Raw genomic sequence first — 27,209 nt, 5'->3', positions numbered from 1 at the left:
GAACACTATGTAGATGAAGGAAGGTTGACAGAGCTCGGGCTTTGGGTGGGGTGACTTAATAGAGATATTTAATTAACTTAGACATACAGCATGGCAACAAGCCCTTTCAGCCCATAAGTTGCACAATTACACCCAATTAACTTACGCCCTTCACCCCCCCCCCCCACCCCGGTACCTTTTAAATGGTGGGAAGAAACCAGAGCCCCCAGAGGAAACCCACACAGACATGGGGAGAACATACAAACTCCTGACAGCCAGCACCAGATTTGAACACCAGTCACTTGCGCTGCAACAGCGTCGCGCTATCTGCTGAATTAACCGTGCCACCCACATAAGATCATGAGGAGAGCCAGCACCTTTTCATTCCCCCAGGGCCGCAAAAGCTAAAGCAAATACCAGGGGACATTCGCTTAAGATGAGTGGGGGAAAGTTCAGGGGAGATGCCAGAGGTAGGTTTTCTACACAGTGGGTAACTGGAATGCATTGCTCAGGGTGGTGGAAGCTGATACAATAGGGTCATTCAGAAGACCCTGACAGAGCCTCATAGGTCAGAAAAAAAATAGAAGATCATGGGTGTGATGTAGGGAAGGATTAGGTTGTGGTGACGTAGGTTGGAACAACATCGTGGCTGATGAGCCAGTACAGTGCTACACTGTGTAATCTTCTATGACCCCTGTTAAGCCACCTCTCATCCTTCCTCAGTCCGAAGACATAAGCCTGAGCGCTGTCAACCCTGCTTCATCAGGGGCTACGTTGGTTTGTTAATTTTATCATATAAATTCCACCAGAGCAAACATTTATCCCCTGAGTCAACTTTTTTTTTCTTTTGCGAAGATTTGTGAATTTCCATGATCAGAAATGTACATTATCTCGCAGGGGAGAACGGATGGAGTCAAGGTGGGAAGAAATCCAGGAAAATGCCACGCCACGCCCAGCTGAATCAAAGGAGGGACAAAAATAATTTGGAAGCAGAAGTGGCCACTTAACAGCAGGCAAACATTCAGCCCGTTCTGTGTGGAACAGCACCATGAAACCTTCCTCAAAATGAGGGACAAGCTCCATAAACCTTCCTCCTTGTTCGATAAGACAAAGGTATAGTCAGTTATGACCAAAAATGTTGAATTTTCACGTTAAATGGTAAAAATTTAAATTTAGAAGCAACATGTTATTTTTTTAAATCAATTTATGGAGCTCTATAAATTTACGAGCGCAATGTTTTTGAAAAGACTTTGGGACGTGAGGTTGTGAAAGGTGATAAAAACTGATATACAAATATGAACATGAAGATACAAAAATTGACATGAGTAAATGAATGAAGCCAGTACAAACAGGATGAGACATGGATATTAGAATTCAGGAAGCAGAATCAGTCTGAGTAAGATAAGGATCAGCAAGTTCACTGTATGAATAAGATAAGGATAGACAATAGATAATAGAATATAGGAAGTAGTGAGGTTTTTCAGTTGGTTGTTTTTCCAGACTCTTTTGTGTAGTCTTCCAAAGGCGCTATTTGCCTTGGCGAGTCTGTTGTCTATCTCGTTGTCGATCCTTGCATCTGATGAAATGGTGCAGCCGAGATAGGTAAACTGGTTGACCGTTTTGAGTTTTGTGTGCCCGATGGAGATGTGGGGGGGCTGGTAGTCATGGTGGGGAGCTGGCTGATGGAGGACCTCCGTTTTCTTCAGGCTGACTTCCAGGCCAAACATTTTGGCAGTTTCCACAAAACACGACGTCAAGCGCTGAAGAGCTGGCTCTGAATGGGCAACTAAAGCGGCATCGTCTGCAAAGAGTAGTTCACGGACAAGTTTCTCTTGTGTCTTGGTGTGAGCTTGCAGGCGCCTCAGATTGAAGAGACTGCCATCCGTGCGGTACCGGATGTAAACAGCGTCTTCATTGTTGAGGTCTTTCATGGCTTGGTTCAGCATCATGCTGAAGAAGATTGAAAAGAGGGTTGGTGCGAGAACACAGCCTTGCTTCACGCCATTGTTAATGGAGAAGGGTTCAGAGAGCTCACTGCTGTATCTGACCCGACCTTGTTGGTTTTCGTGCAGTTGGATAACCATGTTGAGGAACTTTGGGGGGAATCCGATGGGCTCTAGTATTTGCCAAAGCCCTTTCCTGCTCATGGTGTCGAAGGCTTTGGTGAGGTCAACAAAGGTGATGTAGAGTCCTTTGTTTTGTTCTCTGCACTTTTCTTGGAGTTGTCGGAGGGAAAAGACCATGTCAGTAGTTCCTCTGTTTGCGCAAAAGCCGCACTGTGATTCTGGGAGAATATTCTCGGCGACACTAGGTATTATTCTATTTAGGAGAATCCTAGCGAAGATTTTGCCTGCAATGGAGAGCAGCGTGATTCTCCTGTAGTTTGAGCAGTCTGATTTCTCGCCTTTGTTTTTGTACAGGATGATGATGATGACATCACAAAGGTCCTGAAGCAGTTTTCCTTGGTCCCAACAAAGCTTGAAAAACTCATGCAGTTTGACATGCAGAGTTTTGCCGCCAGCCTTCCAGACCTCTGCCGTCTACTGGCATCACCTACGGCTCCTAGAACGCTTCCACCAGCGTTGTCTCCGCTCCATCCTCAACATTCATTGGAGCGCTTTCATCCCTAACATCGAAGTACTCGAGATGGCAGAGGCCGACAGTATCGAGTCCACGCTGCTGAGGATCCAGCTGCGCTGGGTGGGTCACGTCTCCAGAATGGAGGACCATCACCTTCCCAAGATCGTGTTATATGGCGAGCTCTCCACTGGCCACCGTGACAGAGGTGCACCAAAGAAGAGGTACAAGGACTGCCTAAAGAAATCTCTTGGTGCCTGCCACATTGACCACCGCCAGTGGGCTGATATCGCCTCAAACCATGCATCTTGGCGCCTCACAGTTCGGCGGGCAGCAACCTCCTTTGAAGAAAACCGCAGAGCCCACCTCACTGACAAAAGACAAAGGAGGAAAAACCCAACACCCAACCCCAACCAACCAATTTTCCCCTGCAACCGCTGCAACCGTGTCTGCCTGTCCCGCATCGGACTTGTCAGCCACAATCGAGCCTGCAGCTGACATGGACATTTTACCCCCTCCATAAATCTTCGTCCGCGAAGCCAAGCCAAAGAAGAAGAAGATAGGAAGTAGAGTTAGTATGAATGAGATAAGGGTCTCCTAGCCCTAGACAGAAGTACCAAGTTCTACATATATAATTAGTAAGCCTTACACAGATTTATCAAGTTATGCATATTAAATTAGTAAACCCTAGACAGGATTAGCGAACTCTGCATATGAAGAGACTGTAGCTCTGAGAGTCGGAAAGGGGTGAATGGGGACAAGGGCAAGGTTGTGAATAAGGACAATGAGGATAATGACATGAGAAGACACCGACAGGATACCCCCTGGTCCTCCAAGTGCACAGAAACAGCAGGTAGGCAGGCAGGATTACCTAATGCCAAACCTCTCCAGGAGGCAGAAGAATGTAAGGGGGAGGGTATTCCTATACTGAAATAAACTGTATAAAAGTTGGGTGAGCCCCAGTGTATGTGTGTATTCCCATGGTAAGGGGAAGCACCCAACTTTGCATTGTTTTTTAATAAATGTTCTTTGTTCTCAATTTTTGTCTCGAGCAATTTCTGTGAAGGTACATCTATTTCTAACAAGGTGAAATTTGAAATGATGAAAATATGAAAGGAAAGAAAGAAAATTAAAAATTATGGTGAACACGGTTAGGGTAGCAGAGAGCCAGCACTGACTGTAAGGAGTTTGCACATTCTCATCGTGACTATATGGGTTTCCTCTGGGTGCTCTGGTTTCTTCCTACCCTTCAAAACCGTATGGGGACTATAGGTTAATTGATGTATTGGGGCAGCATGGGCTTATTGGCCAGAAGGCCTGTAACCATACTGTATTTCTAAATTAGATAACACCTCTTAGCCCTGTATGTTTCTGGAGGGTGGGAAGAAACCAGAGCACCCAGAGGAAATCCCTGTGTAGGCCTGAGAAGAACGTATAGAGAGCACTGGATTTGAACCTGGGTCGCTGGCGCCACTCTAAACCCTGGCGGCTGTGTCAAGAGCGTGGCACCAACAAGGTCAGAAGCTTTGGAGAAGCAGAAATGTCCTGCAGAAATGAGCTTTGCGGCTCTGTGTGTGGAAGGGGGGGTGGGGGATGGGGCGGAAGCATGGTCCCAATGATCAATAGAGGGGTCACCAACCACTGGGTTTTTGTTCCCTGCTTGGAATGAGATCATGGGACCCATGCTTCTTGTGCAGTAGAGACTTGCTTTCCAGACAACAGTGGAACTGCCATGTCAGTGTGTTTGATGATGTCAGGTGTGGTTAGCAAGGAGAAAGCTAGAATGCGGCACAATATACTGACATCTGGAGCTGGCGGAATTCAGCGGATCTGGTAGCTAGAAAATGGAGAGTCAACTTTCTGCAATAGACGTAGCATCAAGACAGGATGAGTGCAGTGAGGGGAAATGAAGAGGCACCTTGGGTTAGAATGATTGCATTGATACAGAGTTCTGTGTTGTGTATTGGCCTAAGTATTGTGTGGTTTTATGTTAAAAAGTGAAAGTTTGCCTTAGAGAGCCAAGTTGAAGGTGGACTGTTGAGAGAGTGGGAGGCGGACTGAGCATGTGCAGTAAATGATCTAAAAATTTCTGGACTTGGATGATAAACCACCACTGGGAGATGCTGTGGAGTGGAAGGAGGCCCAGAGCATGAGTCATGGTCAGGAGGACAGTTTAGAATGTTGGGTATTTCAAAAAGGATGAACATTCTGAAGGCAGCCAGAAGGATTCGCTCTCTCTTTCTCTCTCTCTCTCTCTCTCTCTCTCTCTCTCTCTCTCTCTCTCAAAGATCTTTTGGCTTCAGTTTACCAAACAAACTGAATTTTGTTTATGATCTTTGCTTTGGTTTAGATCGAAGTTTTGTGAGTTTCGTGTTTGTTTTGTGTCTAAGATTTTCTGTGGGTTGGTTGGAAATATGACTTATACTTTAATTGCATATGTTATATTTAGGCTGGGGAATTTATTAATTTTACATTGTTATAGAGATTTTCAATAGTAACCAGTGGGCATTGAATTAAAGTTTGAAGGTGAATTTTTTGTTACTAAAGTAATTGTTCATCTTTACCTCTGTGTGATATGTCTTCTTTGTGGTTGCTGGTTTGATTTTGTAACAGCATGCATACTTTATCAAACACTTCCTACTTCCGCTAGAAACCCAGGTCTCAAAATGTTGTCAAACTTCAAGATGTGGGAGCTCCTGAGAAGTGAGTTTTATTTACTGTGTGTCACTCTACTTGCTGTCTACAGAGGTAAGATCAGATTTTATTAATCAATTCTGGTTCTGGAGCAATGAATTGCCCCTCCGTGAATCTTGAGGCTCACAGTGATGTCAGTTATATCTGACTCTGCTCTCCCACATGTGGCCAGAATATACTCAATTCAACTTCCTAATTTTCTCTCGAACTCAAAAAATTACTCTTCTCTCACTTCATCATTATTGATCAACCAGTTTTACTCTCTGTACCCTTCTCTCTCTCTCTCTCTCTCTCTCTCTCTCTTTGATCCCCTTCCTCTTTCCCCTCTCTCTCACCCTCTCTGTCCCTCTCCCTCATTCTCTTTCTCCCCTTCATTCTCTCTCTCTCTCCTTGTCTCGCTCACTCCCTATCTCTCATTCTTTCTCCATCCTCTCTCTCCTTCCCTTTCCCCTACACTCTCCCTCTCCTCTCCACTTTCTCATTTTCTCTTTCTCAGTTTCTCTCCCTATTACTTTCTCACTCTCTCCTCTCCCCTTTCTCTCTCACCCTCTCACTCTCTCCCCTCTTCTCTGATCTACCTCTCTGCCCCTCTCTCCCTCTCTTTCTCTCTCCCCACTATCTCCCTTTCTTTTTCTTCCCTCTTCCTCTCTCCCTTTCTCTCTCCTCTCTCCTCTCTCTCTCATTTTTTTCTCTGTGCCATTTACTCCCATCCAGTCCCTTATCATATCCTAACAGCAAGCTTCTTACTTTCCAACAGGGCTCCAGGCTTGGAGAGGTACCATCTCCTCGACACCAGCACTTGTTTCACTCTCCATTCCTCTAGAGCATTGAGAGATAAGACAGGTTCTGCACAATGTGAGGGGGAGAGACAGCTGACAGCAGAGCCATTTGCTTTGGGATAATTTCATTGGTCAACTGATTTTGCATTCCAACGAAGAGGGAAATAGTTGATGGTTGTTTCTGTGGCTGCAGCTGTTCCCAATGGTTCGCCACAGAGCCAACACCCTCAGTCAGCAGTGATGGCTAACTGTCGTAGAGAGGATGAAAGATTTCCGATGGCCAATAACAATCTGTGCTGTGAGCAGTGAGAAGAATAGCCCCAGATGGCAGAGAGATGGAGATAGCTTGTTCAGCAGGGCAGTGAGTGGGTTTCAATCCAGATAAATTTGAGGTAATGTATTTGGAGAGATGGAATGAGGCAGGGAATTTTAGAGCCCATGCCATACTTCCTCAAGGCAGCACAGCAAGTGAGAAAAAGAAATAGGACATTTTCAGTGAAATGATTTTGGAGCCTGGCTGGATCTCTGGACAGCAGCAAAACACAAAAGTCTGCAGATTGAAGTAAAAACACAACATTGGAGAAACTCAACAGATCAAACAGTGTCCTTTATGTAGCAAAGATAACAAAACATAACCGATGTTTCGGGCTTGAGCAAGGTACAAAAAAATATGGCAGGTGCCTGAACCAAATGGTTGAGGGGGGGGGCAAGGGGAAGAGCTCAGTCCCAAAGGTGAGATGTGAATGAGGGAGGGAGGGCACACCAAGAAGCAGGGGGAGGGGGGATGGTTCTGTGAATGGAGAGGGCTAGGGGTGGAGAGCTGGAGGAAGGAAGACAGAGGGGAAAGGGAGGGAGGGAGGGAGAACAGGCCAGCAAAAACCAGAGAAGCCAATGTTTTTTTATTTTTTGTCCGCCAATTCTCTTCTTCTTGCCAAGCCAAAGAAGAAGATTGTATCTTCTCTTGATGCTAGTTCTTTTTCTGTACTTACTATTTCCCTTTCCAACTGTTCTATTTCCCAATTGTAGTCCTTTTTCATCTTAGTTACATAACTTATTATCTGCCCTCTAATAAAGTCTTTCATTGCATCCCATAATATAAATTTGTCTTTCACTGATTCCATATTTATTTCAAAGTACATTTTAATTTGGCGTTCAATAAATTCTCTAAATTCCTGTCTTTTAAGTAGCATGGAGTTTAATTTCCATCTATATGTTCTCGGTGGGATGTCCTCCAGCTCTATTGCCAATAACAGGGGTGAGTGATCCGATAACAATCTAGCTTTATTTTCTGTTTTCCTAACTCTCCCTTGGATATGGACTGACAACAGGAACAGGTCAATCCTTGAGTATGTTTTATGTCTACTCGAATAATATGAGTTTTCCTTCTTCTTTGGCTGTTGCCTCCTCCTTATATCCAAAAGTTGCATTTCCTGCATTGATTTAACCATAAATTTGGCTACTTTGTTCTTTTTGCTAGTCTTTTGTCCAGTTTTATCCATCTTTGGGTCCAAATTAAGGTTAAAATCCCCTCCTATCAATATATTCCTCTGCATATCTACAATCTTCAAAAAAATATCTTGCATAAACTTTTGATCCTCTTCATTAGGTGCATATATATTGACCAAATTCTAAAATTCTGAATATATCTGACACTTTATCATTACATGCCTCCCTGCTTGTTCTATTATTTCCTCCTCTATTTTGATTGATACATTTTTATTAATTAATATGGCTACACCTCTGGCTTTTGAATTATATGATGCTGCCGTGACATGCAGCATTCTACCCAGTCTCTCCTTAATATGTTATGTTCCACTTCAGCTAGATGCCCTAACCATAACCCTATTTTTACTTTTTTCAGTAAATTTAATAGCCTTTTTCATTTAATTTGGTTATGTATTCCATTAATATTTATAGTCATATACTTCAACATGACCAGCTCATATCCTGTTTACACCTCATTTCCGCTTCCTCACCACCACCTTTCCCCTTTTCCACATTTTCATCTCTCAGTTTTCCCTTTTTGAACTCAATGTATGACAACACTTCTAAGACATAAAATACTTCAACAATTTCCACATCTAAAATTCCCTTAACCCCAAGTGTCTCCCCCCACCCCCATTCTCTGATTTGCCCTTTGTCCCTTGCTGGGCAACCACAACTCCCCTCTCCATTCGGATTGCGAACCCGCTCGCAAGTGTCAACTGATTTTGCAGTGACTGTTATTCTGTCCCACCCAACCCCCTCCAGAAAATATTTTTATTTTCACATTTAAACAAAGCTCATCATCTTTTCTTCTCTTTTTTCCCCTCCTTTTTTCTCCTCCCTCTCCCTTACTTCCCTTTTCTTTCCCTTCTTTAGTTTTACTTATACATTATTTTTACATCTTTATATGTAGTTTGTCGTCATCGTTCTTGTTACATCTCTTCATCTCTCTGTCTTCCAGGCATTCTGCAAAATCTCATGCTTTCTTTGGATCCGAGAACAGTCTGTTTTGCTCCCCTGGGATAAATATTTTAAGCATAGCTGGATATCTTAACATAAATTTATAGCCTTTTTTCCATAGGATCGATTTTGCTGTGTTAAACTCCTTCCTCTTCTTTAGAAGTCCAAAACTTATGTCTGAGTAAAAAGTTTTTGACCCTTGTATTCCAATGGTTTTTTGTCTTCTCTAATTTTACTCCTTGCCCTCTCCAATATATTTTCTCTTGTCGTGTATCTCAGAAATTCTACTAAAACAGATCTTGGTTTTTGTTGTGACTGTGTTTTCAGGGCTAGTGTTCTGTGTGCCCTTTCTATTTCCATTCCTTCCTGTATTTCTGGCATTCCCAGGACTTTTGGGATTGAACTATCTTCATATTGTTTCACCTACTATACTTTTCCATTATATCATCTTCTGAGCTAACAACACTTGTGACTCTTTAACTTTTTTGTCACTTCCTTCCAATTTTCTTCTTAAGTTGTTCACTTCCATTTCTACAGCCATTTCTCATTCTTCCACATTTTCTAATCTTTTCCCTATTTCTGTCATGACCAGTTCTATTCTACTCACTTTTTCTTCTGTACTTTTAATTTTTCTTTTCGTTTCACTAAATTCTAATTTCAACCATTCTTTTAATGCTTTCATTTGTTCTTGAAATGTTTTAAATCTATATACTGTCCGTCTATTTTACCTTCTGTTCCTCTGTGCAAGCTTGGTCTTCTTCTTCTTCTTCTTCTTCTTCTGTGTCTGCTCTTGGGTTTGTGTCTTCTACTTCTCTTCCTTGTATCTGTGTCTCTTCTGACTTTCTTGTTGAGCTGCTTGCCTCAGTTTGTTGGGTGTTTTTTTGCATAGCTTCTTGTTGTTGGACCTCTTCTTCTGGGCTAGTTATCTGTTGGGCTTCCTATTGCTGTTTTTCTTTCTTATCACTCCCTTTCCCATTGCTTTTCTCTTCTTCCAGCTGAGATCCCTGCTATCAGGCATCTCTCAGCTGGTTGCGCTGTGTAAGTTCACTCCACAGCTGGGCCCTCCTCCCGTCGGTGTTTTCCTTTTCCTTGGTGTGTGCATTGTGCACTTCTGTTTGGCTCAGAGAGCCATTTTGAGAAGCCAATGTTAATGCCATCTAGCTGGAGAGGGCCCAGACAGGTTGATAGTGTGGTTCAAAAAGCGTATGGTTCGTTGGCCTTCATTAACAGTGGGATCATGTTCAAAAGCCATGGGATGATGTTTCAGACCTTGGTACAAAGTTCAAAGTTTATTGTCAGAGTACATATATGACATTACAGACAGCACTGAGATATTTTTATCCCCCTGCAGGCCAGGCAGGATTTCCACTTCTCAGTAGTGTAAACTCTACTCAAGAAAAAGATAGATATACAAGAGAAATATAAACAAAGTGACTGTGCAAATACAGAAAAAGATATTCAGTATTAAATATTGTGTGAAATAAGAGTTCCTGATTGAATTTGTGGTTGAGGAGTCTGATGGTGGAGGGGTAGCAGCTGTTCCTGAACCTGGTGGTACGAGTCATGTGACACCGATACCTCTTTCCTGATGGCATCAGCGAGAACAGAGCGTGTCCTGGGTGGTGTGAACCCTTGATGATTGCTGCTGCTCTCCAGCGGCAGCTTCCCATGAAGATTTTCTCGATAATGGGGAGAGTTTGGCCTGTGACATCCCGGGCTGTGTCTACTACCTTTTGCAAGGCTTTTCACTCAGAGGAATTGATGCCCCCCCCCCCCCCCATAACCAGGCCTTGATGCAGCTGATTAGCATACTTTGCACTTGACATCTATAGAATTATGCCAATGTTTCCGAAGGCGTACCAAATCTCCACAAACCCCCGAGGAAGTAAAGGCACAGGCGTGCTTTCTTCATGACGATACTTCATGATTCAGGTTCAGGAAAGGTCCTCCACGATAGTGACTGCCAGGGATTTAAATTTTCTCACTTTCTCCACCTCTGATCCCCCAATGATCACTGGATCCTACACCTCTGGATTTTTTCCTTCCGAAAGTCTATAATCAGTTTTGGCGACATTGAGTGAGAGGTTGTTGTTTGTACACCAAGTTTTCAATCTCCTTCCTGTATACTGACTCATCGCCCCTTTTTATACAACCTACTATAGTGGAGTTGTCACCAAATTTGTGAATGGTGTTGTCAAGCCACGCCACAAAGTCATAGGTGTAAAGAGAGTAGAGCAGAGGGCTAAGTGTGGCACCCAGAGATGCTCTAGCGCTGATGGAGATGGCGGAGAAGACATTCTTGCCAGTCTACACTGATTGTGGTCTGGAGGTGAGGAAATTTAGGATCCACTTACACAGTGGTTGGACCACACTTGGAATATTGTGTCCAGTTCTAGTCACCGCATTACAGGTAAGATGTGGATGCCATAGAAAGGATGCAGCAGAGATTTCCAAGGATGCTGTCTGGATTGGTGAGCATGTCAAGAGGAATGGCTGAGTAAACCTGGTCTTTTTCTCCTTGTAGTGTGGGAGGATGAGGAGTGACCTGATAGAAGTATGTAAGATGATGGGAGGCATTGATCACGTGGATCACCAGAGGCTTTCTCCAGGGCTGAAATAGCTAATATGAGGGGCACAGTTCTAAGGTGCTTGGGAGTAAGTACAAGGGGCACTCAAGAGTAATGTCTTTCACCCAGAGAGTGGTGGGTGCTTGGAATGTCCTGCCAGCAACGATGGACAATAGAATCTTTTAGGTAGGGACATAGAACTGAGAAAAGTGGAGGGTTACATAGCAGGGAAATTCTAGGTGGTTGGTCGAGTAGGTTATTAGGTCAACAGCACACTGTAGGCCTGTACTGTGCTGTAGATTTCTATGTTCTATGTTCTAAAAATGCTAGAGAATTCCAGCAGGTAATGTAGTAGGAACAGGAAGTAAAGGGTGACCAACATTTCAGGCTTGGCCCTTTGTCAGCCATGAGTTAAAAGGGGCAAGGGCCTGAATAAAAAGAGATTGGTGGTGGAGGGGAGGGAGGATACAGGTGGGAGGGCAGGAGAAAAAAATTGAGATAATAGGAGGAGGGAGTAGCTCCCTGATAGGAGAAGGAAGGAGGGGAGGGGGGAAGTGGAGAGCTGGAGGAAAGGCAACAGGGATAGGGGAAGAGAGATGTGGTGGGGAGGGAAGATTAAAGGAAACTGGAGGTCAATGTAAATACCATCTGGGTGGAGTGTGCCCAGACGGAGTACAAGATGTTGTTCCTCCAAGTTTCGGCTGGCATCGGTTTGGCAGTGTATGAGACCTTGTCGGTGTGCCAGAGGTGTGTGGAATCGAAAAGGTTGGCCACTGGGAGGCCCTTGCTATTACAGCAGACAGAGCAAAGGTTGTCAACGAGGCCGTCTCCCGGTCTGCATACAATCTCCCCACTGTAGAGGAGGCCACTGCGGGAGCATCGGATGTAGTAGATGGTTCCTGCAGAGTCGTGCGAAGTTTAGCTTCACTCGGAGGCCCCAAATGGTGGTGAGGGAGGAGAATTGATGTGGAGATCAGCTACGATTAGAATACTTTAAACCCTGCCCCTACCCTCGATGGAGATTTGCTCAACGTCCTCCACCTCATCAAAACTTTGCTGAAGACCGGATCTACCAGGGGCATTAGAACAGAGAGTATTTCAGCATGGTCCAGGCTCTTCAGCCCATGATGTTGTGCTAACCTATGGAATGCTAGACCACTGCAATCTAATCCTTTCCAGTCTCTAATTTTCATACATTCATAGATCTATTGGAGCCGTGTGAATGTCCCTACTGTACCAGCCTCCAACACTACCCATGGCAATGCATTCTAGACCCCCATCCCTCTCTGAATTTCCTCTAAACTTTCTTCCATCCACCTCAGGCCAATGGTCTTTGGTATTTGCTATTGTCACTGATGAATAAAGGTGCTGGCTCCCACTATATCAAAGCCCCTTATAAACCTCCATTAGGTCACCTCTCATCCTTTATTGCTCCAAAGAGAAAAGCCCCAGCTTTATCAACCTTGCTCCATAAAACATGTTCTCCAATCGAGGCCACATCCTGGTAAATTTCCTCTGCACCCTCTCCAAAGCATCTGCATCCTACCTTTGATGAGGTGACTAGAACTGAATATTCCCCATCATTCTGAGGACAATAAGGACAGATGCTAGGAGCAGTACTGATTTTGACTGACAGCCACTGGCAGCTGAACAATGTCCTGAGTTTCCAGTTGGGGGTGGGGGTTATGGCGAGGAGAGGCTCGGGAATGGGGCATAAGACTCCTCGCCAGCTGACTGGCTTGTATCATGCTTTCTTCGCCTCAGACCCTATTCTCTCTGGCTACACCTTCGTCAGGACCCTCCCCGCAGACCCTGCAATGGAGAGCCTTTGCCCCGGGCGTGAGAGTGAGGGTGATGATGTTGGGGGGAGGGGCTGGGCCTGTCACAGGAGTCAGCTGACCCCAGGGCAGGCACTCTCTCCACACCCACATTCTGTAGCTTGGAGTCTCTATTACTGTTCCCTGGGCCCCTGCCCCACAGGCTATAATTTGTGTGACTTGTGTACAAGGCAATAGTTCTGAACAGGCTAAAGTTTGTGTGACTTGTGTACAAGGGCATGCAAATTCAACAACATTTCCCATTCCCAATTCAAAATAAACACTCTGGGCTTCTTTGCCAGAAAAGTGGATAATTTCTTGATTTCCTATCCCCTGTCTGTCACATCCTTCACCCACTTTCTCAGCCTGTAAATACTCAAGTTCAAGGTTATAACCAGTCAAAACAGTACACACACAAGATGCAGGACATAATAATCACATATACAGTACACATTAAAATATAAAATAAATAGAAATAAACATTCTGGAATAATTTACCCATTTTATTTATAAGAAACCCAATCTCACTGCCTTTGGGAAGGAGTTGGCAGTCCTGATTTTGATGTACCATCTTCCTGATGCCAGTGGGTCAGATACCATGGTTGATGCAAATAGGCCTTTGAGCACTACATATGCAATGCCCCCAGTGGATGTCATCAATAGAGGAGAGGGAGAAGAGACCCCAGTGACCTGATGATCCTCTGTATTGATTTTTGGTCCGATATTTGCAGTTTCTTTCCCCACTCTGATCCACCTCCCACCATCCCCCCCCTCCGCCCTGTGGGGCTCACAGTGTGATGTAGGAACTGTGGGCCATCTCTCTCTCTCTCTCTCTCTCTCTCTCTCTTTCTCTCTCTCTCTCTCTCTCTCTCTCTCTCTCTCTCTCTCTCTCTCTCTCTCTCTCTCTCTCTCTCTCTCTCTCTCTGTCTCTCTCATTGAGCTTGCCAGTTGACTCCCTCCTCTTGTCTCCTCAGCTGGACATGGAGCTCCCCCTCGCACTGTGAATGGAACACTGGGACAGTCAATCGTCTTATCTCTTGCACACCAAGTTACTAATGTTGATGAGGTTTCATGGAAATATCTAGAAACCAGACATAGAATAGCAAGATACTTAAACCACAATGTTTCCTACTTTGGACCTGATGAGTATCGGCGACGGTTGATTTTTCATCCCAGGAACTTCAGTCTGGAAATCCGTGATTTATGGAAAAACGACACTGGTTTTTATGCGATGGTTATTGTTGATAGTTCAGGAATGGAAACCGTGCATGAAATTCAACTGGTGGTGTATGGTGAGTGAGACTGCAGCGGAGAGACATGGACTTCACCAGTTCCTGGGACCCCCACCCTCCTGACTGTATACATACAACCCAACAATGTTTCTCTGGACCACAGTGGGCACACACAATACACAGCACAAAATAATCAGATCCATACAAAAAAAAAATCTAAAATAAATATATGCATATATTCTGGAATAACGTGCACAGTTTTATTAATAAGAGACCCAAGGTTAGACCACATTGGGAGCTCCTTGCACAAATCTAGTCTCAAGGTTCATCAATTTCACAGCCTGCAGGAAGAAGCTATTTCCCAGCCTGGCAGTCCTAATTTTGAAGCTCCTGTACTGTTTTTCTGATGGCAGTTAGTCAAAGATACTGTGATGGATGGAAATAGACCTTTGAGCTCTGTTTAAGTGAATGGAGGACTGGTGGCCTGGTAACCGAGTGAGTTTTCGCACCATGCCGTGACCACCACTGTCCTGAGACCAAGGTCCAAGATTGGCACCTCGTGCATCTGGGCAAAGGTCATCCATACCTTCCTCATTGAGAAGGTATAGGAGCGCATACTCTCTCTACGGGAGAGCACGGCTATCTCAGAGGATCAGTAAAATGCCGAGAAGATCGCTGAGGCATCTCTTTTCTCGACTGATGATACTCACAGGGACCATTGCTTCAGTTGAGTCAAAGGATTATTGAGGACCCTTTCCCTCGAGTACACAGGATCTGTGGCCCACTACCATCAGGAAGGAGGCCTCGGAACGTGGAAAACCGGACTGCCAGGTTGGGAAATAGCTTCTCTCCGCAACTGTGGGTTGTCATCTTGCATGTGTTTTAGCAGCTCAGCAGCCTCACCACCCATGAAAAGAAGCTGCTCCTCGACTGCTGGTCCTGACTCTAATACTTCTGCATCTCGTTCCCAATGGGAGTACCTGGAAAATTGTGTGATGGTAGGGATCCTTGCAGATCTTTAAACAATGATCCCAATCCGATGAGGAGGAGGGAGACATCAGAGATCCTCTCTACCACTCTTATGGCCCTGTGGATTGACCTCCAATACAACACTTGACCACAACACTGACTAGGATGCTCCCAATAAAGCTTTGCTAGAAAGCTGACGTAATGGTGGCTGGTGACCTTGCCTGCTTCAGCTAAGGAAACACAGTTGCTGTTGCGCCTTCCTGACAAGTGAGAAGTTGTGTCCAGGGTAGGTCATTTCTAAAGTGGAGTGTGTGTGCGCACCATGGACCACTGGAGAATGGGTCTGGGTTGCATTTGTACAATCAGATTAATAGATGAACTTAAATAGAGACTAGAACTGTGAACAGTGCTCCTGGTGGGATCTGACCCATGGATATGGAGACCAGAACTGTGAACAGTGCTCCCAGTGGGGTCTGACCCAGGGATACGGAGATCAGAACTGTGCCTTGTGCTCCCAGTGAGGTCTGACCCAGGGATACGGAGACCAGAACTGTGCATTGTGTGTTTAGTGTGGTCTGACCCAGGGATATGGAGAGTTAAAAGGGTGGGAGGGATTGAACCGGGATTGGCTTAAAGTTCACTCGTGGTTGCTGTAGATGGGATGAGGGAGTTGGGATCAAGGCGCTCACAAGGATCTCCTTAACTCATCCCTCCGTCTCAACCTCAGAGCCTGTGTCAGGAACACACATCATGGTCCACAGCATCACCAGGAACTGTAATGCCACCCTGACCTGCTCTGCGACCTTTGGTAACCCCACCAGCTTTAGATGGTGGAAGGAGGGAGAAGCTCTGGGAGATAACAGCACCGATCTGAAATACGAAGAGACCATAGAGGTCAATTACACAGCAGAGGTCGTAGATGTAGTGTACTGGTGCGAGGCCAGGAACCCGGTCAGTGAGGACAGGGCACAGATCCGGCTATGGAACTCCTGCAGACAGAACAAACCTGGTGAGTGTCAGAGGGCGCAACTGGGTTTTGGGAGAGGGGGGATTGTGGTTGCCCCTGCTCATTCAGACAATGCAAAAGAGCAGATTATTATTTAAATGACAAGCGATGCAGCATGCGGCGGTGTTGAAGGATTGAGAGAGCTTGTGCATGATTTGCAAAAGATTGATTGCCAGGTGCAGAAGGTGATCAAGAAGGGAAATGGAATGTTGTCCTTCATTGCTAGAGGGAGGGAATTTAGGAGCAGAGAGGTCATGCTGCAACTCTGGTGAGGCCGCATCTGGAGCGCTGCGCGCAGCTCTGGTCTCCTTACTTGAGGAAGGATGTACTGGTTTTGGAGGTTCACCATGTTGATTTCAATGATGAGGGAGTTAACCTATGAGTAGACATTGAGATGCCTGGGACTGTATTTGCTGGAATTTAGAAGAATAAGAGGGGATCTTATAAAAATGTATCAAATTCTAAACGGCATATGTTGGAGGTAGATGTTCCCATTGGTGGGGCAGATTAATACTAGGGGTCATAGCCTCAATTAGATTTAGTACAGAGATGAGGAGGAACTGCTTTTCCCAGAGGGTTGGGTAGATTTTTACATCATAAGGAAATTAAGCCATGATGGTGGGCCAGGCTACTCCTGCTCCTATTTCTTCTGTTTTTCACTCTGCATCAAGTTCGTGAACTAAGAGCGTGTGACGGAACAGTGTAGAAGGAGCTTAGACCAGTACAGCCCAGGGACAGCCCTTCCACGCATGAGGTCTGCCCTGCCAAATTAAAGCTCTGCTGCTTGCACATGATACATGGGAACTGCTCTGCCCAAGACCGCAAGGAACTGTAACGAGTCACGAACGTGGTTCAGGCCATCACATAAAGCCAGCATGGTTTCCTTAAGGGAAAATCTTGCTTGACAAACCTATTGGAATACTTTGAAGTGACAGGCAATGGATGTTGTGTATTTGAATTTTCAGAAGGTCTTTAACAAGGTGTCGCATATGAGATGATTCAACAAGAACATGGCAATGACGGGAAACATACTAGCGTGGGTAGACCTTTGTCTGATTGGCAGGAAGCAGAGAGCTAGAATACAGCGATCATATTGTGTTTCGATTCTCCCATCACTAGGAGCACAAGGATGAGCACTAAGTCAGAATCTTTTTCCTTCCCTGCAGATCATGAACCATTAAAGACTGGATTAATCTTTGGAGCTGTGTTTTGTATCCTGGCCATCGTACTTGTCTTTCTGTGGGAGAAACGGCACTTGGTTTTCTCGGCCAGGGTCTACCAAAAGGGGAATGGTGCAGGAAGAAACAACTCTGCAGGCAAGTGTCCCACACACCAACTCTATGAACCAGAGGCCTCAGCCCATGGGAGGTGATAGGGTAGCAGCAGAAGGGGAAAAGCCAGGATAAGGGGGATGACGATAAGGAAAGGGGGAGAGGGTTGTGGTGGTTTGAGGTATTACACTACTGTAATAACTGTATGTACTGGCCTGGATCACCCCTTCCATCCCTCTGGCCCTTCCCAGGAGATTCCCTAATAAAGGTCCCGACCCAAGATCTTGACCCCAGATCATTTCCTGCTCTGAATCCCAGCTAACGTCTAAGCTAATAAAAAGCCTTTTGACTCAGATCTACTGCCTCGTGGAGTCACGTGATTGCCCATCAATTTTATTAGCTTACTTTTGGGTGGAGAAGTTGGACTTTGACCTGAAGGACCCCAAGGCCTTCCTCCGATTTGAAAGATGGCAGCGCGGCTTGCTGGACTATGCACCAATGTATGGGATATCGAGTGACCTCGAGATAGACTGTTGTTCTTGTCGCTTGGGCACAGAGCCTATAGGACCATCAGAGATGTATTGACCCTTGATTATGAAGGGGTAATGAAGTTGCTGGAAGCCCAGTTTGTGACCACGCCGAACAGCCTACACTCATGCTACCTCCTGATGACCAGGAAACAGGAGCCCATTGAGTCCATCGACGATTATGCCAGAGTGATGCTGGACCTGGTAAGAGACTCTGGGTGTAGACTGGTAACAGCCATGGTGTCCAAGGATGAGCTCCAGAGAGATGAGATGCTTACTGGACTTCAGTCTAGTCACATCCAGGTTCAAATCCTGAAGGCTGGGGAATTGACCTTCGCAGAAATCCTGAGGTTAGCGCGGGTGCTCAAATCGGCCCAGAAGAGCGCAGAAGCATATGCCCCCTAACAACACCTCATGTGCAGTGCCATGGAATGGCTCCAAAACCATGGCTCCTGCTGCACAACCTAAACATCTCTGCCAGAACTGCCTGGACCAGGGTGCAGTCTGCTCGAAAAGCAGAAGGAAGGGGAACTACACCAAAGTGTGCCACTCCATAAAGGCTTCCCACTGTGCCATGTGCGAGCCGGGGTGGGAGCAGATCTGCCTGAGGAGACCCCACTTCCGGGAAGAAGGCAAACATAACTTCTGGCTCCATTTCTGCCAAGACCCGCGTGTGACGGCAGGACGCGGCCACCTAGTGCAAGCCTTGTCCAAAAGTTCTCACTCATCGAATATCCCATTAATTGGCAGAAAAGTCTCACGCCACTCGCATTAAAAGTTACTGTTTGGTGACTCTTCAGGTCCAGGGAGTAAAATATAAATGTTTTAAATTATTAGTGATCTCCCACCTCTGCGCACCATTAATACTGGGTCTGGATTATCCGTGCCAGATGAAAAGCATGGTGATGCAATTCGATGGGCCCCTCCCTTCACTAACAGTGCAAAGTGAACAGTTTAATGATGTTCCACCCACGGACGTGCCCCAAACATGCAGGCTGTCCCCTCCCCCTCTGTTTGAAAACCTCACAGAGGATTGCTACTAAAAGCCGGAGGTACAGCTCATGGGGCAGGGCATTCATTAAAGCTGAAGTGCAGCAGCTGCTGGCTGAACAAGTGATGGAGCCGAGCAACAGCCCATAGAGGGCACAGGTGGTGGTGATGAAGAATGGGGAAAAGCACAGGATGGTGATAGGTTTCAGCCAGACTATCAGCAGGTTCACCTTGTTAGATGCCTACCCCCTGCCCCGCAGAGCTGACATGGTAAATGAGATCACCCACTTCCGGGTCTTCTCACCATTGACCTGAGGTCAGTGTATCATCAGATCCCTACCCACCTGGAGGACTGCCTATACACAGCTTTCGAGGCCAACAGCCACCTCTACGAGTTCCTCTGGGTGCCATTTGGCCTAACCAATGGCATATCCGTATTTCAGAGGGAGATGGACCGCGTGTTAATTGGATAAAAACACTATAACAAACTACAGGCAGAAGTCAGTACGAATGGACAAACATCATTAACATTCCCCCTCAGTAGGTCTAGTAGGCAGGGCTGTCCTCTGTCTCCAGGGCTGTTCGTTCTGTCAGTTGAACCATTGGCAGAGGTCATCAGGAAAGATCCAGTGATAAAGGGATTCAAAGTGGGTCAGTGCGAGCACAGGATCTAATGGCAGATGACGTTGTTTTCCCTGTTAGACCTGGCTGGGTCTTTGCCAAATTTGCTTACCACACTGGAGGACTATGGTACAATATTGGGCTATAAAGCCAACATAGATAAAAGCACTACCATGCTACTGAATAGATTTGACCATGAAGAATATCAAAGAAACAGCAGTTTCAGTTGGCAGACAGGATGTGCGAAATACCAAGGAATCAAGATTAATAGTAACCTGGAAAATTTATATAAACCCAACTAACCCCACCTCCCCAACTGCTCAAGCTGCTATACAGGAGAAGATTGGAGGTGACAATGAGATGGAGGGATCTGCACATCACCTTAATGGAAAGGGTCAACTGCGTAAAGATGAAGGTGATGCCGGGACTCCAATCCCTCTTCCAATCTTTGCCAATTCCATTGCCACAATCTTTTTTATAAGGCACTGAATGATCACAAAAGGAAATTAATCTGGAATGGGAAAGTACCCAGAAAAAACTGACATGGGACTACAGCTTGGGTGGGGGTGGGGTTTAAGGTTGTCTGATTTTAAGGAATATTTTCTAGCACCTCAGTCTTTGAGGTGGGAAAACCACCCACCTGGGTGCAAATGGGATGGCATGCAATGGGGGAGAGGACAGCGAAGGATTTCATATAATAGCAAAAAAATGGATAATCCCATACTGAAACTTCTGATTAAAATCTAGCATGAGATCAATGAGCGTATCGGAAAGAAAGTGAAAATATCGCCAAAGGCGCAACTGACCCATCATGAACATGGGCAATAAAATCCTGGAGATTTGGCATCAGCAGGGGATCCGATGTATTGAGAATTGCTACGAAGGGAGGCAGCTTTTGTCCTTCGAGCAGCTAAGGGATAAATACGATTTGTCTTTCACTGTTTCCTTCTGGTAAGATCATTTCTAAGGACAGGTGGGGGCCTACAATGACCTCGTGAGGATGAAGGGTTGTTTCGACTGGGATATGCACCCAAGTTTATATCAAGAATGTACTTGGGGAGACGATTCAAGACTCCCTAGACAAAATCAATTTGAAGATATAATAACAGATACATTTGTTGTTAAGAAATTTATTACTAATATGCATATAAAATTGCAACATACTGTAAAGAAAAAAGATTTATATAAATCAAAATTCCAATGGGAGAAAGATTTAAATATACAAATTCAGGAGGAGGTTTGGTCAAAGTTATGTTATGAAAGTGTTACGAATACAGTGTTGTATATCAAATGGTTCAATATAATTTTCTTCATCAAATGTATTATCCTCCACATAAGTTAAATGGACTTAATCCTAATTATTCAAATAAGTCTTTTCAATGTGCGAAAGTAATAGGGACTCTTCAGTGTGGTCTTGTGAAAAGGTGGAAAGGTTTTGGAATGAACTGAGTTTATTATTAGGAAAAATTATGAAGATAAAGATACCAAAGGATCCAAGAATATTTTTACTTGGAGATATTTATGAAAATGATACAAAATTGAAATTGGACAAATACCAAGAAAATTTTTAAGTATTGCAATGGCAATGGCAAAGAAATGTAGAGTGATATCATGGAAAGATAATAGAGAAATGTTAGTAAGTCGATGGTATAATGAGATGTGAAATTGTATACCTTTGGGAATCATGAAAATAGTTATACACGGGGGTGGCTCCACAGCCTCTATGGATACTTTCTGGAAGCAATGACACAACACCCAGCCTCTCCTTTTCGTTCTTTCTCCCCCCTTTTTTCATTTTCTCTGTCTTTCCCTTTTTTTTGGAGGGATGGGAATGGGATGGGGAGAAACACCACATGTATGTAGATTGCTGGGAGATATTGATATATTCTGTAACAGTCAGTCCTTGTTTATTGATGAAAAATGAAAAATAAAATATTTTAAAAAGAGAGATAGGCGATTCAGCCCATCGAGTCTGCCCTGTCATTTCAAGTCAAGTCTATTGTATCTGATTGCACATGTACAAAACATGCTGACACACAAGCACATACAACACACATACAGAAAAACAATACATATGCAGGACAAGTATTCATATATAAAAATAAATAAATATTCTCATTGCCCATGGGAAGAAGCTGTTCCTCAGGCTGGTGGTGCTGGCTCTGATCTTCCTGCATCTCTACCCCGATGGGAGCAGCTAAAAGATGCTGTGCACAGGGTAGAAGATGCTCCTCAATGATTTTGTTTCCCCTCTTCAGACAATGATCCTGGTAGATCACATCAATGGGGGTGGGGGGTGGAGGGAGACTCCAATGATCTTCTCTGTCACTCTTATAGTCCTGTGGATTGACCGCTGATCCATTTCTCTGCAACAACTGTACCACACTGTGATGCAACTGGCCAGAAGTTGATATGATGGCAGCTGGTAGCCTTGCCCGCTTCAGACTTATCAGGACCTGCAGTCACTGCTGTGACTTCCCGACAAGTGAAATCCTGTGTGTCCACTACAGGTACACAATCCATTATCCAGACCCTTGGGGAATAGTGTGTTCCAAATTTCAGATTTTTCTGGATTTCAGAACAAAAGCCAGCTACTCCAGATTTAAGCCCACCCGAATTGTGCTGCCGTATCAACCCCCTTCCAGTCGCACTGCCATCTCTCTCACCCCTGCCCACCCTAGTCGCACTGCCATCTCTCTCACCCCTGCCCACCCTAGTCGCACTGCCATCTCTCTCACCCCTGCCCACCCTAGTCGCACTGCCATCTCTCTCACCCCTGCCCACCCTAGTCGCGCTGCTGTCTCTCTCCCCCCCCACCCACCCAAGTCGCGCTGCCGTCTCTCTCCCCCCCGCCCGCTCGAGTCGTGCTGCCGTCTCCTCCTCCCTGCCCAACCTAGTCACATTGCTGTCTCCCTCTCTCTCTCTCTCTCTCTCTCTCTCTCTCTCTCTCTCTCTCTCTCTCTCTCTCTCTCTCTCTCTTTCTCTCCCTCCGCTGTACCACAACCAGGAAAATGATGCCGGTTTTTGGAACTTTCTGGATTTTAAATGTCCGGATAAAGGATTGTGTACCTGTAGTTAAGTGAAGTCCAAGGAACTCATTTAATCAAGAGCCAATCCATTTTCCCACTCAGACCCACTGCCTGACCTTTTCCCCATAACCTTTGATACCCATGTATGTACTTTAAATTTGAACTTTGAAAGAGGAGGTCCAGAGGGCAAGGTGAGCAGGAGGGTTAGGCTGATCAAAGAACCAGTCAGGAGGGGTGAGAGAATTGGATGGAGAGGGGTGCGAGTGGTCAAGGGGCAAGGGGATTGATGGGACTGGGCTGTGAAGGGGAAATGGATGAGACAGGTCCTCATCACCTCTCCCTCTGCCGTACAGATCCGAAGATTCCAGAAACCATCTATTCACAAGTCCAGATAAAAAGCCAGACAACACCAGAAGAAAACAAAGTGGTAACAGTGTATATATTACCCAGGAAATTATGGAACCATGGAATGATACGGCATAGATAAAGACTCTTCAGTTCATTCAGTTTGTGTTGAGCTATTATTCTGCCTTGTCCCATTGACCTGCCCAGAGATCATAGCCCTCCATCCTTCTCCCATCCAAGTACCAATCCAAATTTTCTTAAAAGTCAGAATTGAGCTTTCATTCACCACTTTGGCTGGTAGCTCATTCCACCCTCTCACTACCCTCTGCATGAAGACGTTCTCCCTCATGTTCCCTTTAAACATCTCACCTTTCACCCTTAACCCATGTCCCCTGCTTCTTGTCTCACCCAACCTCAGTGGAAAAAGCTAGTTTGCATTTCCTCGAGGAACTGAGTTACAAGGAAATGTTAAACAGGTTAGGACCTTATCTCCTGAAGCATGGAAGAAGGAGGAAAGATTTGATAGAGGTATACAAAATTATGAAGGGTGGAGATAAAGTAAATGCAAGGAGGCTTTTTTCCACTAAGGTTAGGTGGGATATAACCCAGAGAACATGGGTTAAGGGTGAAAGGGGAAAAGTTTAAGGGGAACATTTGGGGGAACTTCTTTACACAGAGAGTAGTGGGAGTGTGGAATGAGCTGCCAGCTGAAGTAGTGACTATGGGCTTATTGTCCACATTTAAGAAGAATTTGGATAGGTACATGTTGGGAGGGGTATGGAGGGCAATGGACTGGGTGCAGGTCAGTGGGACGAGACAGAATAATAACTCGGCATTGACCAGAGGGGCTGAAGGTCCTCTTTCTGTACTGTAATGTTCTATGGTTCTATCCTTATCCCTCATAATTTTGTATAACCTCTATTAAATGTCCCTCATTTTTCTTTGATGCTGTAGGGGATAAAGACTGAACCTGTTTAACCCTTTCCCTTCCACTCAGTTCCTTAAATCCCAGCAATATCCCTGAACATTTTCTCTGTGCTCTTTCAATCTGATTAATTTTGATAGGTGACCAAAACTGCACACAATTCTCCAAAGTTAGCCTCCCCATCTTTTCATTTTTAATTTAGACATGCACCACGGTAACAGGCCCATTTTCCCCATGCCACCCAATTACGCCCAATTGACTTACAACCCCTGGTACGGTTTGAATAGTGGGAGAAAACGAGAGCCCTCGGAGAAACCCATGCAGACACAAGGAGAACGTACCAATGTTTTATACAACATCCCAACTCCTGTACTCAAATCTATGATTCATGAGGGCCAACATTCCAAAAGCTCTCTTTATGACCCCATGGACCTCTGACACCACTTTCCGAGAATTGTGTATCTGTATTCCCTGATGCCTCTGTTCTACAGAGCTCCTCGATGCCCTATCATTTTCCGTCTCTGTCCTACATGGTTAGTCCTCCCAAAGAGCAACAACCAACACTTCTCCACGTTAAATTCCTTTTTGGAGCCCATTTTACCATTTGGTCCATATACTCATCGGATGTTGGTGGGAATCAGGTTCTGACAACCTCAGTCCCCTGAAACCAACATCGCTAACCCCAGAACGACACATTACCCAAAAAGGGAATAGGGTCTGTGGTCCATCAACCCCAGCACCACCCTCAGCAACTTTGCGAGAGGCACGGCCCAGCAGCTCCACAGGCACAGAATGATCCCAAAATAATCCAAATGTTGCTGCGGGATGATCTCCCACTACCGACTGCTGAATCAACAATCACCAATCTACAAGAATGCCTAGCAAAATTCCAAAACACAAGTGAGGACTTTATGGGGGACAGTGTACCCCAGTAACTGGGTGTGGGGACTGTGTACCCCATTAACAAGATGTGGGGGACAGTATACCCAGTAATCGGGTGTGGGGACAGTGTGCCCCAGTAACCAGGTGTGGGGGACAGTGTGCCCCAGTAACTGAGTGTGGCTGCCAGTGTAACCCACTAACTGGGTGTGGGGACAGTGTACCCCAGTAACTGGGTGTGGGGACAGGGTACCCCAGGAACTATATATGTGTGGGGACAGAGTACCCTAGTAATTGGGTGTGGGAACAGTGTACCCCAGTAACTGGGTGTCTGTGAGTTTAATGTACCCCAGTAATCATGTGCGGGGGTCAGTGTACCCCAGTAACAGGGTCTTTGGACAGTGTACCCCAGTAACCGGGTGTGGGGACAGTGTACCCCAGTTTCTGGGTGTGGGGAATAGTGTACCCTAGTAACCGGGAGTGGGCACAGTGTGCACCAGTCACTAGGTGTGGGCAGTGTATCCCAGTAACCAGGTGTGGAGGACTGTGTACCCCAATAATCGGGTGTGGGGACAGTAAACCCTGGAAACGGTTATGGGGACAGTGTGTCCCAGTAACAGAGTGTTTGTGGGTTTTTTGTACCCCAGTAATTGGGTGTGGGAACATTCTACCCTAGTAACTGGGTGACTGTGGGTTTAGCATACCCCAGTAACCATGTGTGGGGGAGAATGTACCCCAGTAACTGGGTTATTGGACAGTGTACCCCAGAAACCAGGTGTGGGAGACAGTGTACCCCAGTAACCAGCTGTGGGGGTCATTGTACCCCAGTAACTGGGAGTGGGGAAATTTTACCCCAATAATCGGGTGTGGGGACAGTGTATTCCAGTAACCGGGTTTGGGTGACAATGCACCCCAGTAATTTGGTGTGGGGACAGTGCACTCCAGTAACTGCATGTGTGTGGGGACAGTGTATCCTAGTAATTGGGTGTGGGAACAGTGTACCCCAGTAACTGGAAGTGAGGACAGTGTACCCCAATAATTGGGTGTGGGGACAGTGTATCCCAGTAACAGGGTGTTTGTGGGTTTAATGTACCCTAGTAATAGGGTTTGGGGACATTCTACCCTAGTAACTGGGTGTCTGTGGGTTTAGCATACCCCAGTAACTGGGTGTAGGGGACAATGTTCCACAGTAACTTGGTATGGGGTACAGTGTACCCCAGTAACTAGATGTGGGGACAGTGTACCCCAGTAACCATGTGAGGGGGACAGTGTACCCCAGTAACTGGGTGTGTGGGTTGACAATGTACTCCAGTAACTGGGTATGGGGACAGTGTATTCCAGTAACCGGGTTTGGGTGACAATGTCCCCCAGTAATTCAGTGTGGGGGCAGTGCACCCCAGTAACTGGGTGTGTTGGGGGCAGTGTACCCTTGAAATTGGGTTTGGGAACAGTGTACCCCAGTAACTGGGTGTCCGTGTGTTTAGTGTACCCCAGTAACCTGTGTGGGGTCAGTGTATCCCAATAACCACGTGTGGGAGACATTGTATGCCAGTAACCAGGTGTGGGGTTGTGTACCCCAGTAACTGGGTGTGGGGACAGTGTACCCCAGTAAATGGGTGTCTGTGGCTTTAGCATACCCCAGTAAATGGGTATGGGGACAGTGTACCCCAGTAACCAGGTGTGGGGACAGTGTACCCCAGTTGCTGTGTGTGTGGGGTGTACCCCAGTAACTGGGTGTGGGGACAGTGTACCCCAGTAAGCGGGTGTGTGGGGGGACAGTGTACTCCCATAACTGGGTGTGTGCTGTGACAGTGTACCCAAGTAACTGGGTGTGTGTGTGGGTTTAGTGTAAGACTATTTCATTTACAGGGTTTGATTTCCTTTCTCTCTCACTCTCTCTGCAGGTTGACATGGAGTCGAAGACATTATACATAACTGTTGGGGCCCAAGTTATGGTGCCACCCTCTAGCTGCTGAAGGCATGTGGGTGAAACCAGGAGAATGTAAAGCTGCCTTTGTCTATCATCCACCTCCAATTCGACACCCTCTGATTATTCTTTGGGCACCAATGGACTGGAGAAATGGGGGGTATATTTTTTGGGTATGAAGGGTCACACTGAGCCTCACTCCAAGGCTCAGTGCATTGTAGAGGATTGGGGTAGAGGGTACCCTTCTGAACTCCCAAGGAACCCCATAAAATGAATTTATTCCTGAATACTTTGATAATACAGGTTTTTTTTAATATGAACATTGCGAGTGTGTTCATTTATTGCTTAGCTTCTTGACTGTATCCGAGGTTTGGAACTGGGAGTTTGGGTTAGTCGCTGGAACAGACAGAAGGTTGTGTGGCAACAGGAGGCAAATCCACAGACACTCAATGTCTTTGAAGGGACTCTCTTTTGCTTCTCTTTCTCATATTGTTGGGCTAGAGGTACCACTTTGTGTGCCATAAGGCCATAAGATCATGAGATATAGGTCATTCCTCCAGTCGAGTCCTCTCTGTCATTCCATCCTGAGCTGATCCATTCTCTGACTCAGTCCCACTCCCCTGCCTTCTC

General features: G+C 45.7%; 1 protein-coding gene across 4 annotated transcripts; it reads left to right on the top strand.

Annotated features, from left to right (window-relative positions):
- Positions 1-4,810: 4,810 nt before the first annotated feature.
- Positions 4,811-26,899, top strand: LOC138764843 (SLAM family member 5-like). 4 transcript variants are annotated; one of them, XM_069941185.1, is made up of 7 exons: positions 4,812-4,917; positions 5,207-5,259; positions 13,833-14,150; positions 15,787-16,068; positions 17,232-17,381; positions 22,857-22,930; positions 26,557-26,899. In XM_069941185.1, exons 2-7 carry the CDS (start codon positions 5,223-5,225, stop codon positions 26,626-26,628), a joined length of 933 nt encoding a protein of 310 aa, XP_069797286.1. In that variant the 5' UTR covers positions 4,812-4,917; positions 5,207-5,222; the 3' UTR covers positions 26,629-26,899. The 4 variants fall into 4 exon arrangements, with proteins under 4 accessions (XP_069797287.1, XP_069797286.1, XP_069797284.1 ...); XM_069941183.1 differs by having other exon boundaries at positions 4,813-4,917; positions 5,207-5,304; XM_069941184.1 differs by having other exon boundaries at positions 4,820-4,917; positions 5,170-5,304.
- Positions 26,900-27,209: the final 310 nt, after the last annotated feature.

The sequence above is a fragment of the Narcine bancroftii genome, chromosome 5 (genome assembly GCF_036971445.1).
Source record: "Narcine bancroftii isolate sNarBan1 chromosome 5, sNarBan1.hap1, whole genome shotgun sequence".
Taxonomy (NCBI): domain Eukaryota; kingdom Metazoa; phylum Chordata; class Chondrichthyes; order Torpediniformes; family Narcinidae; genus Narcine; species Narcine bancroftii.
Note: the sequence above shows the minus strand (reverse complement) of the source record. Positions and strands in the feature narration are given on the sequence as shown.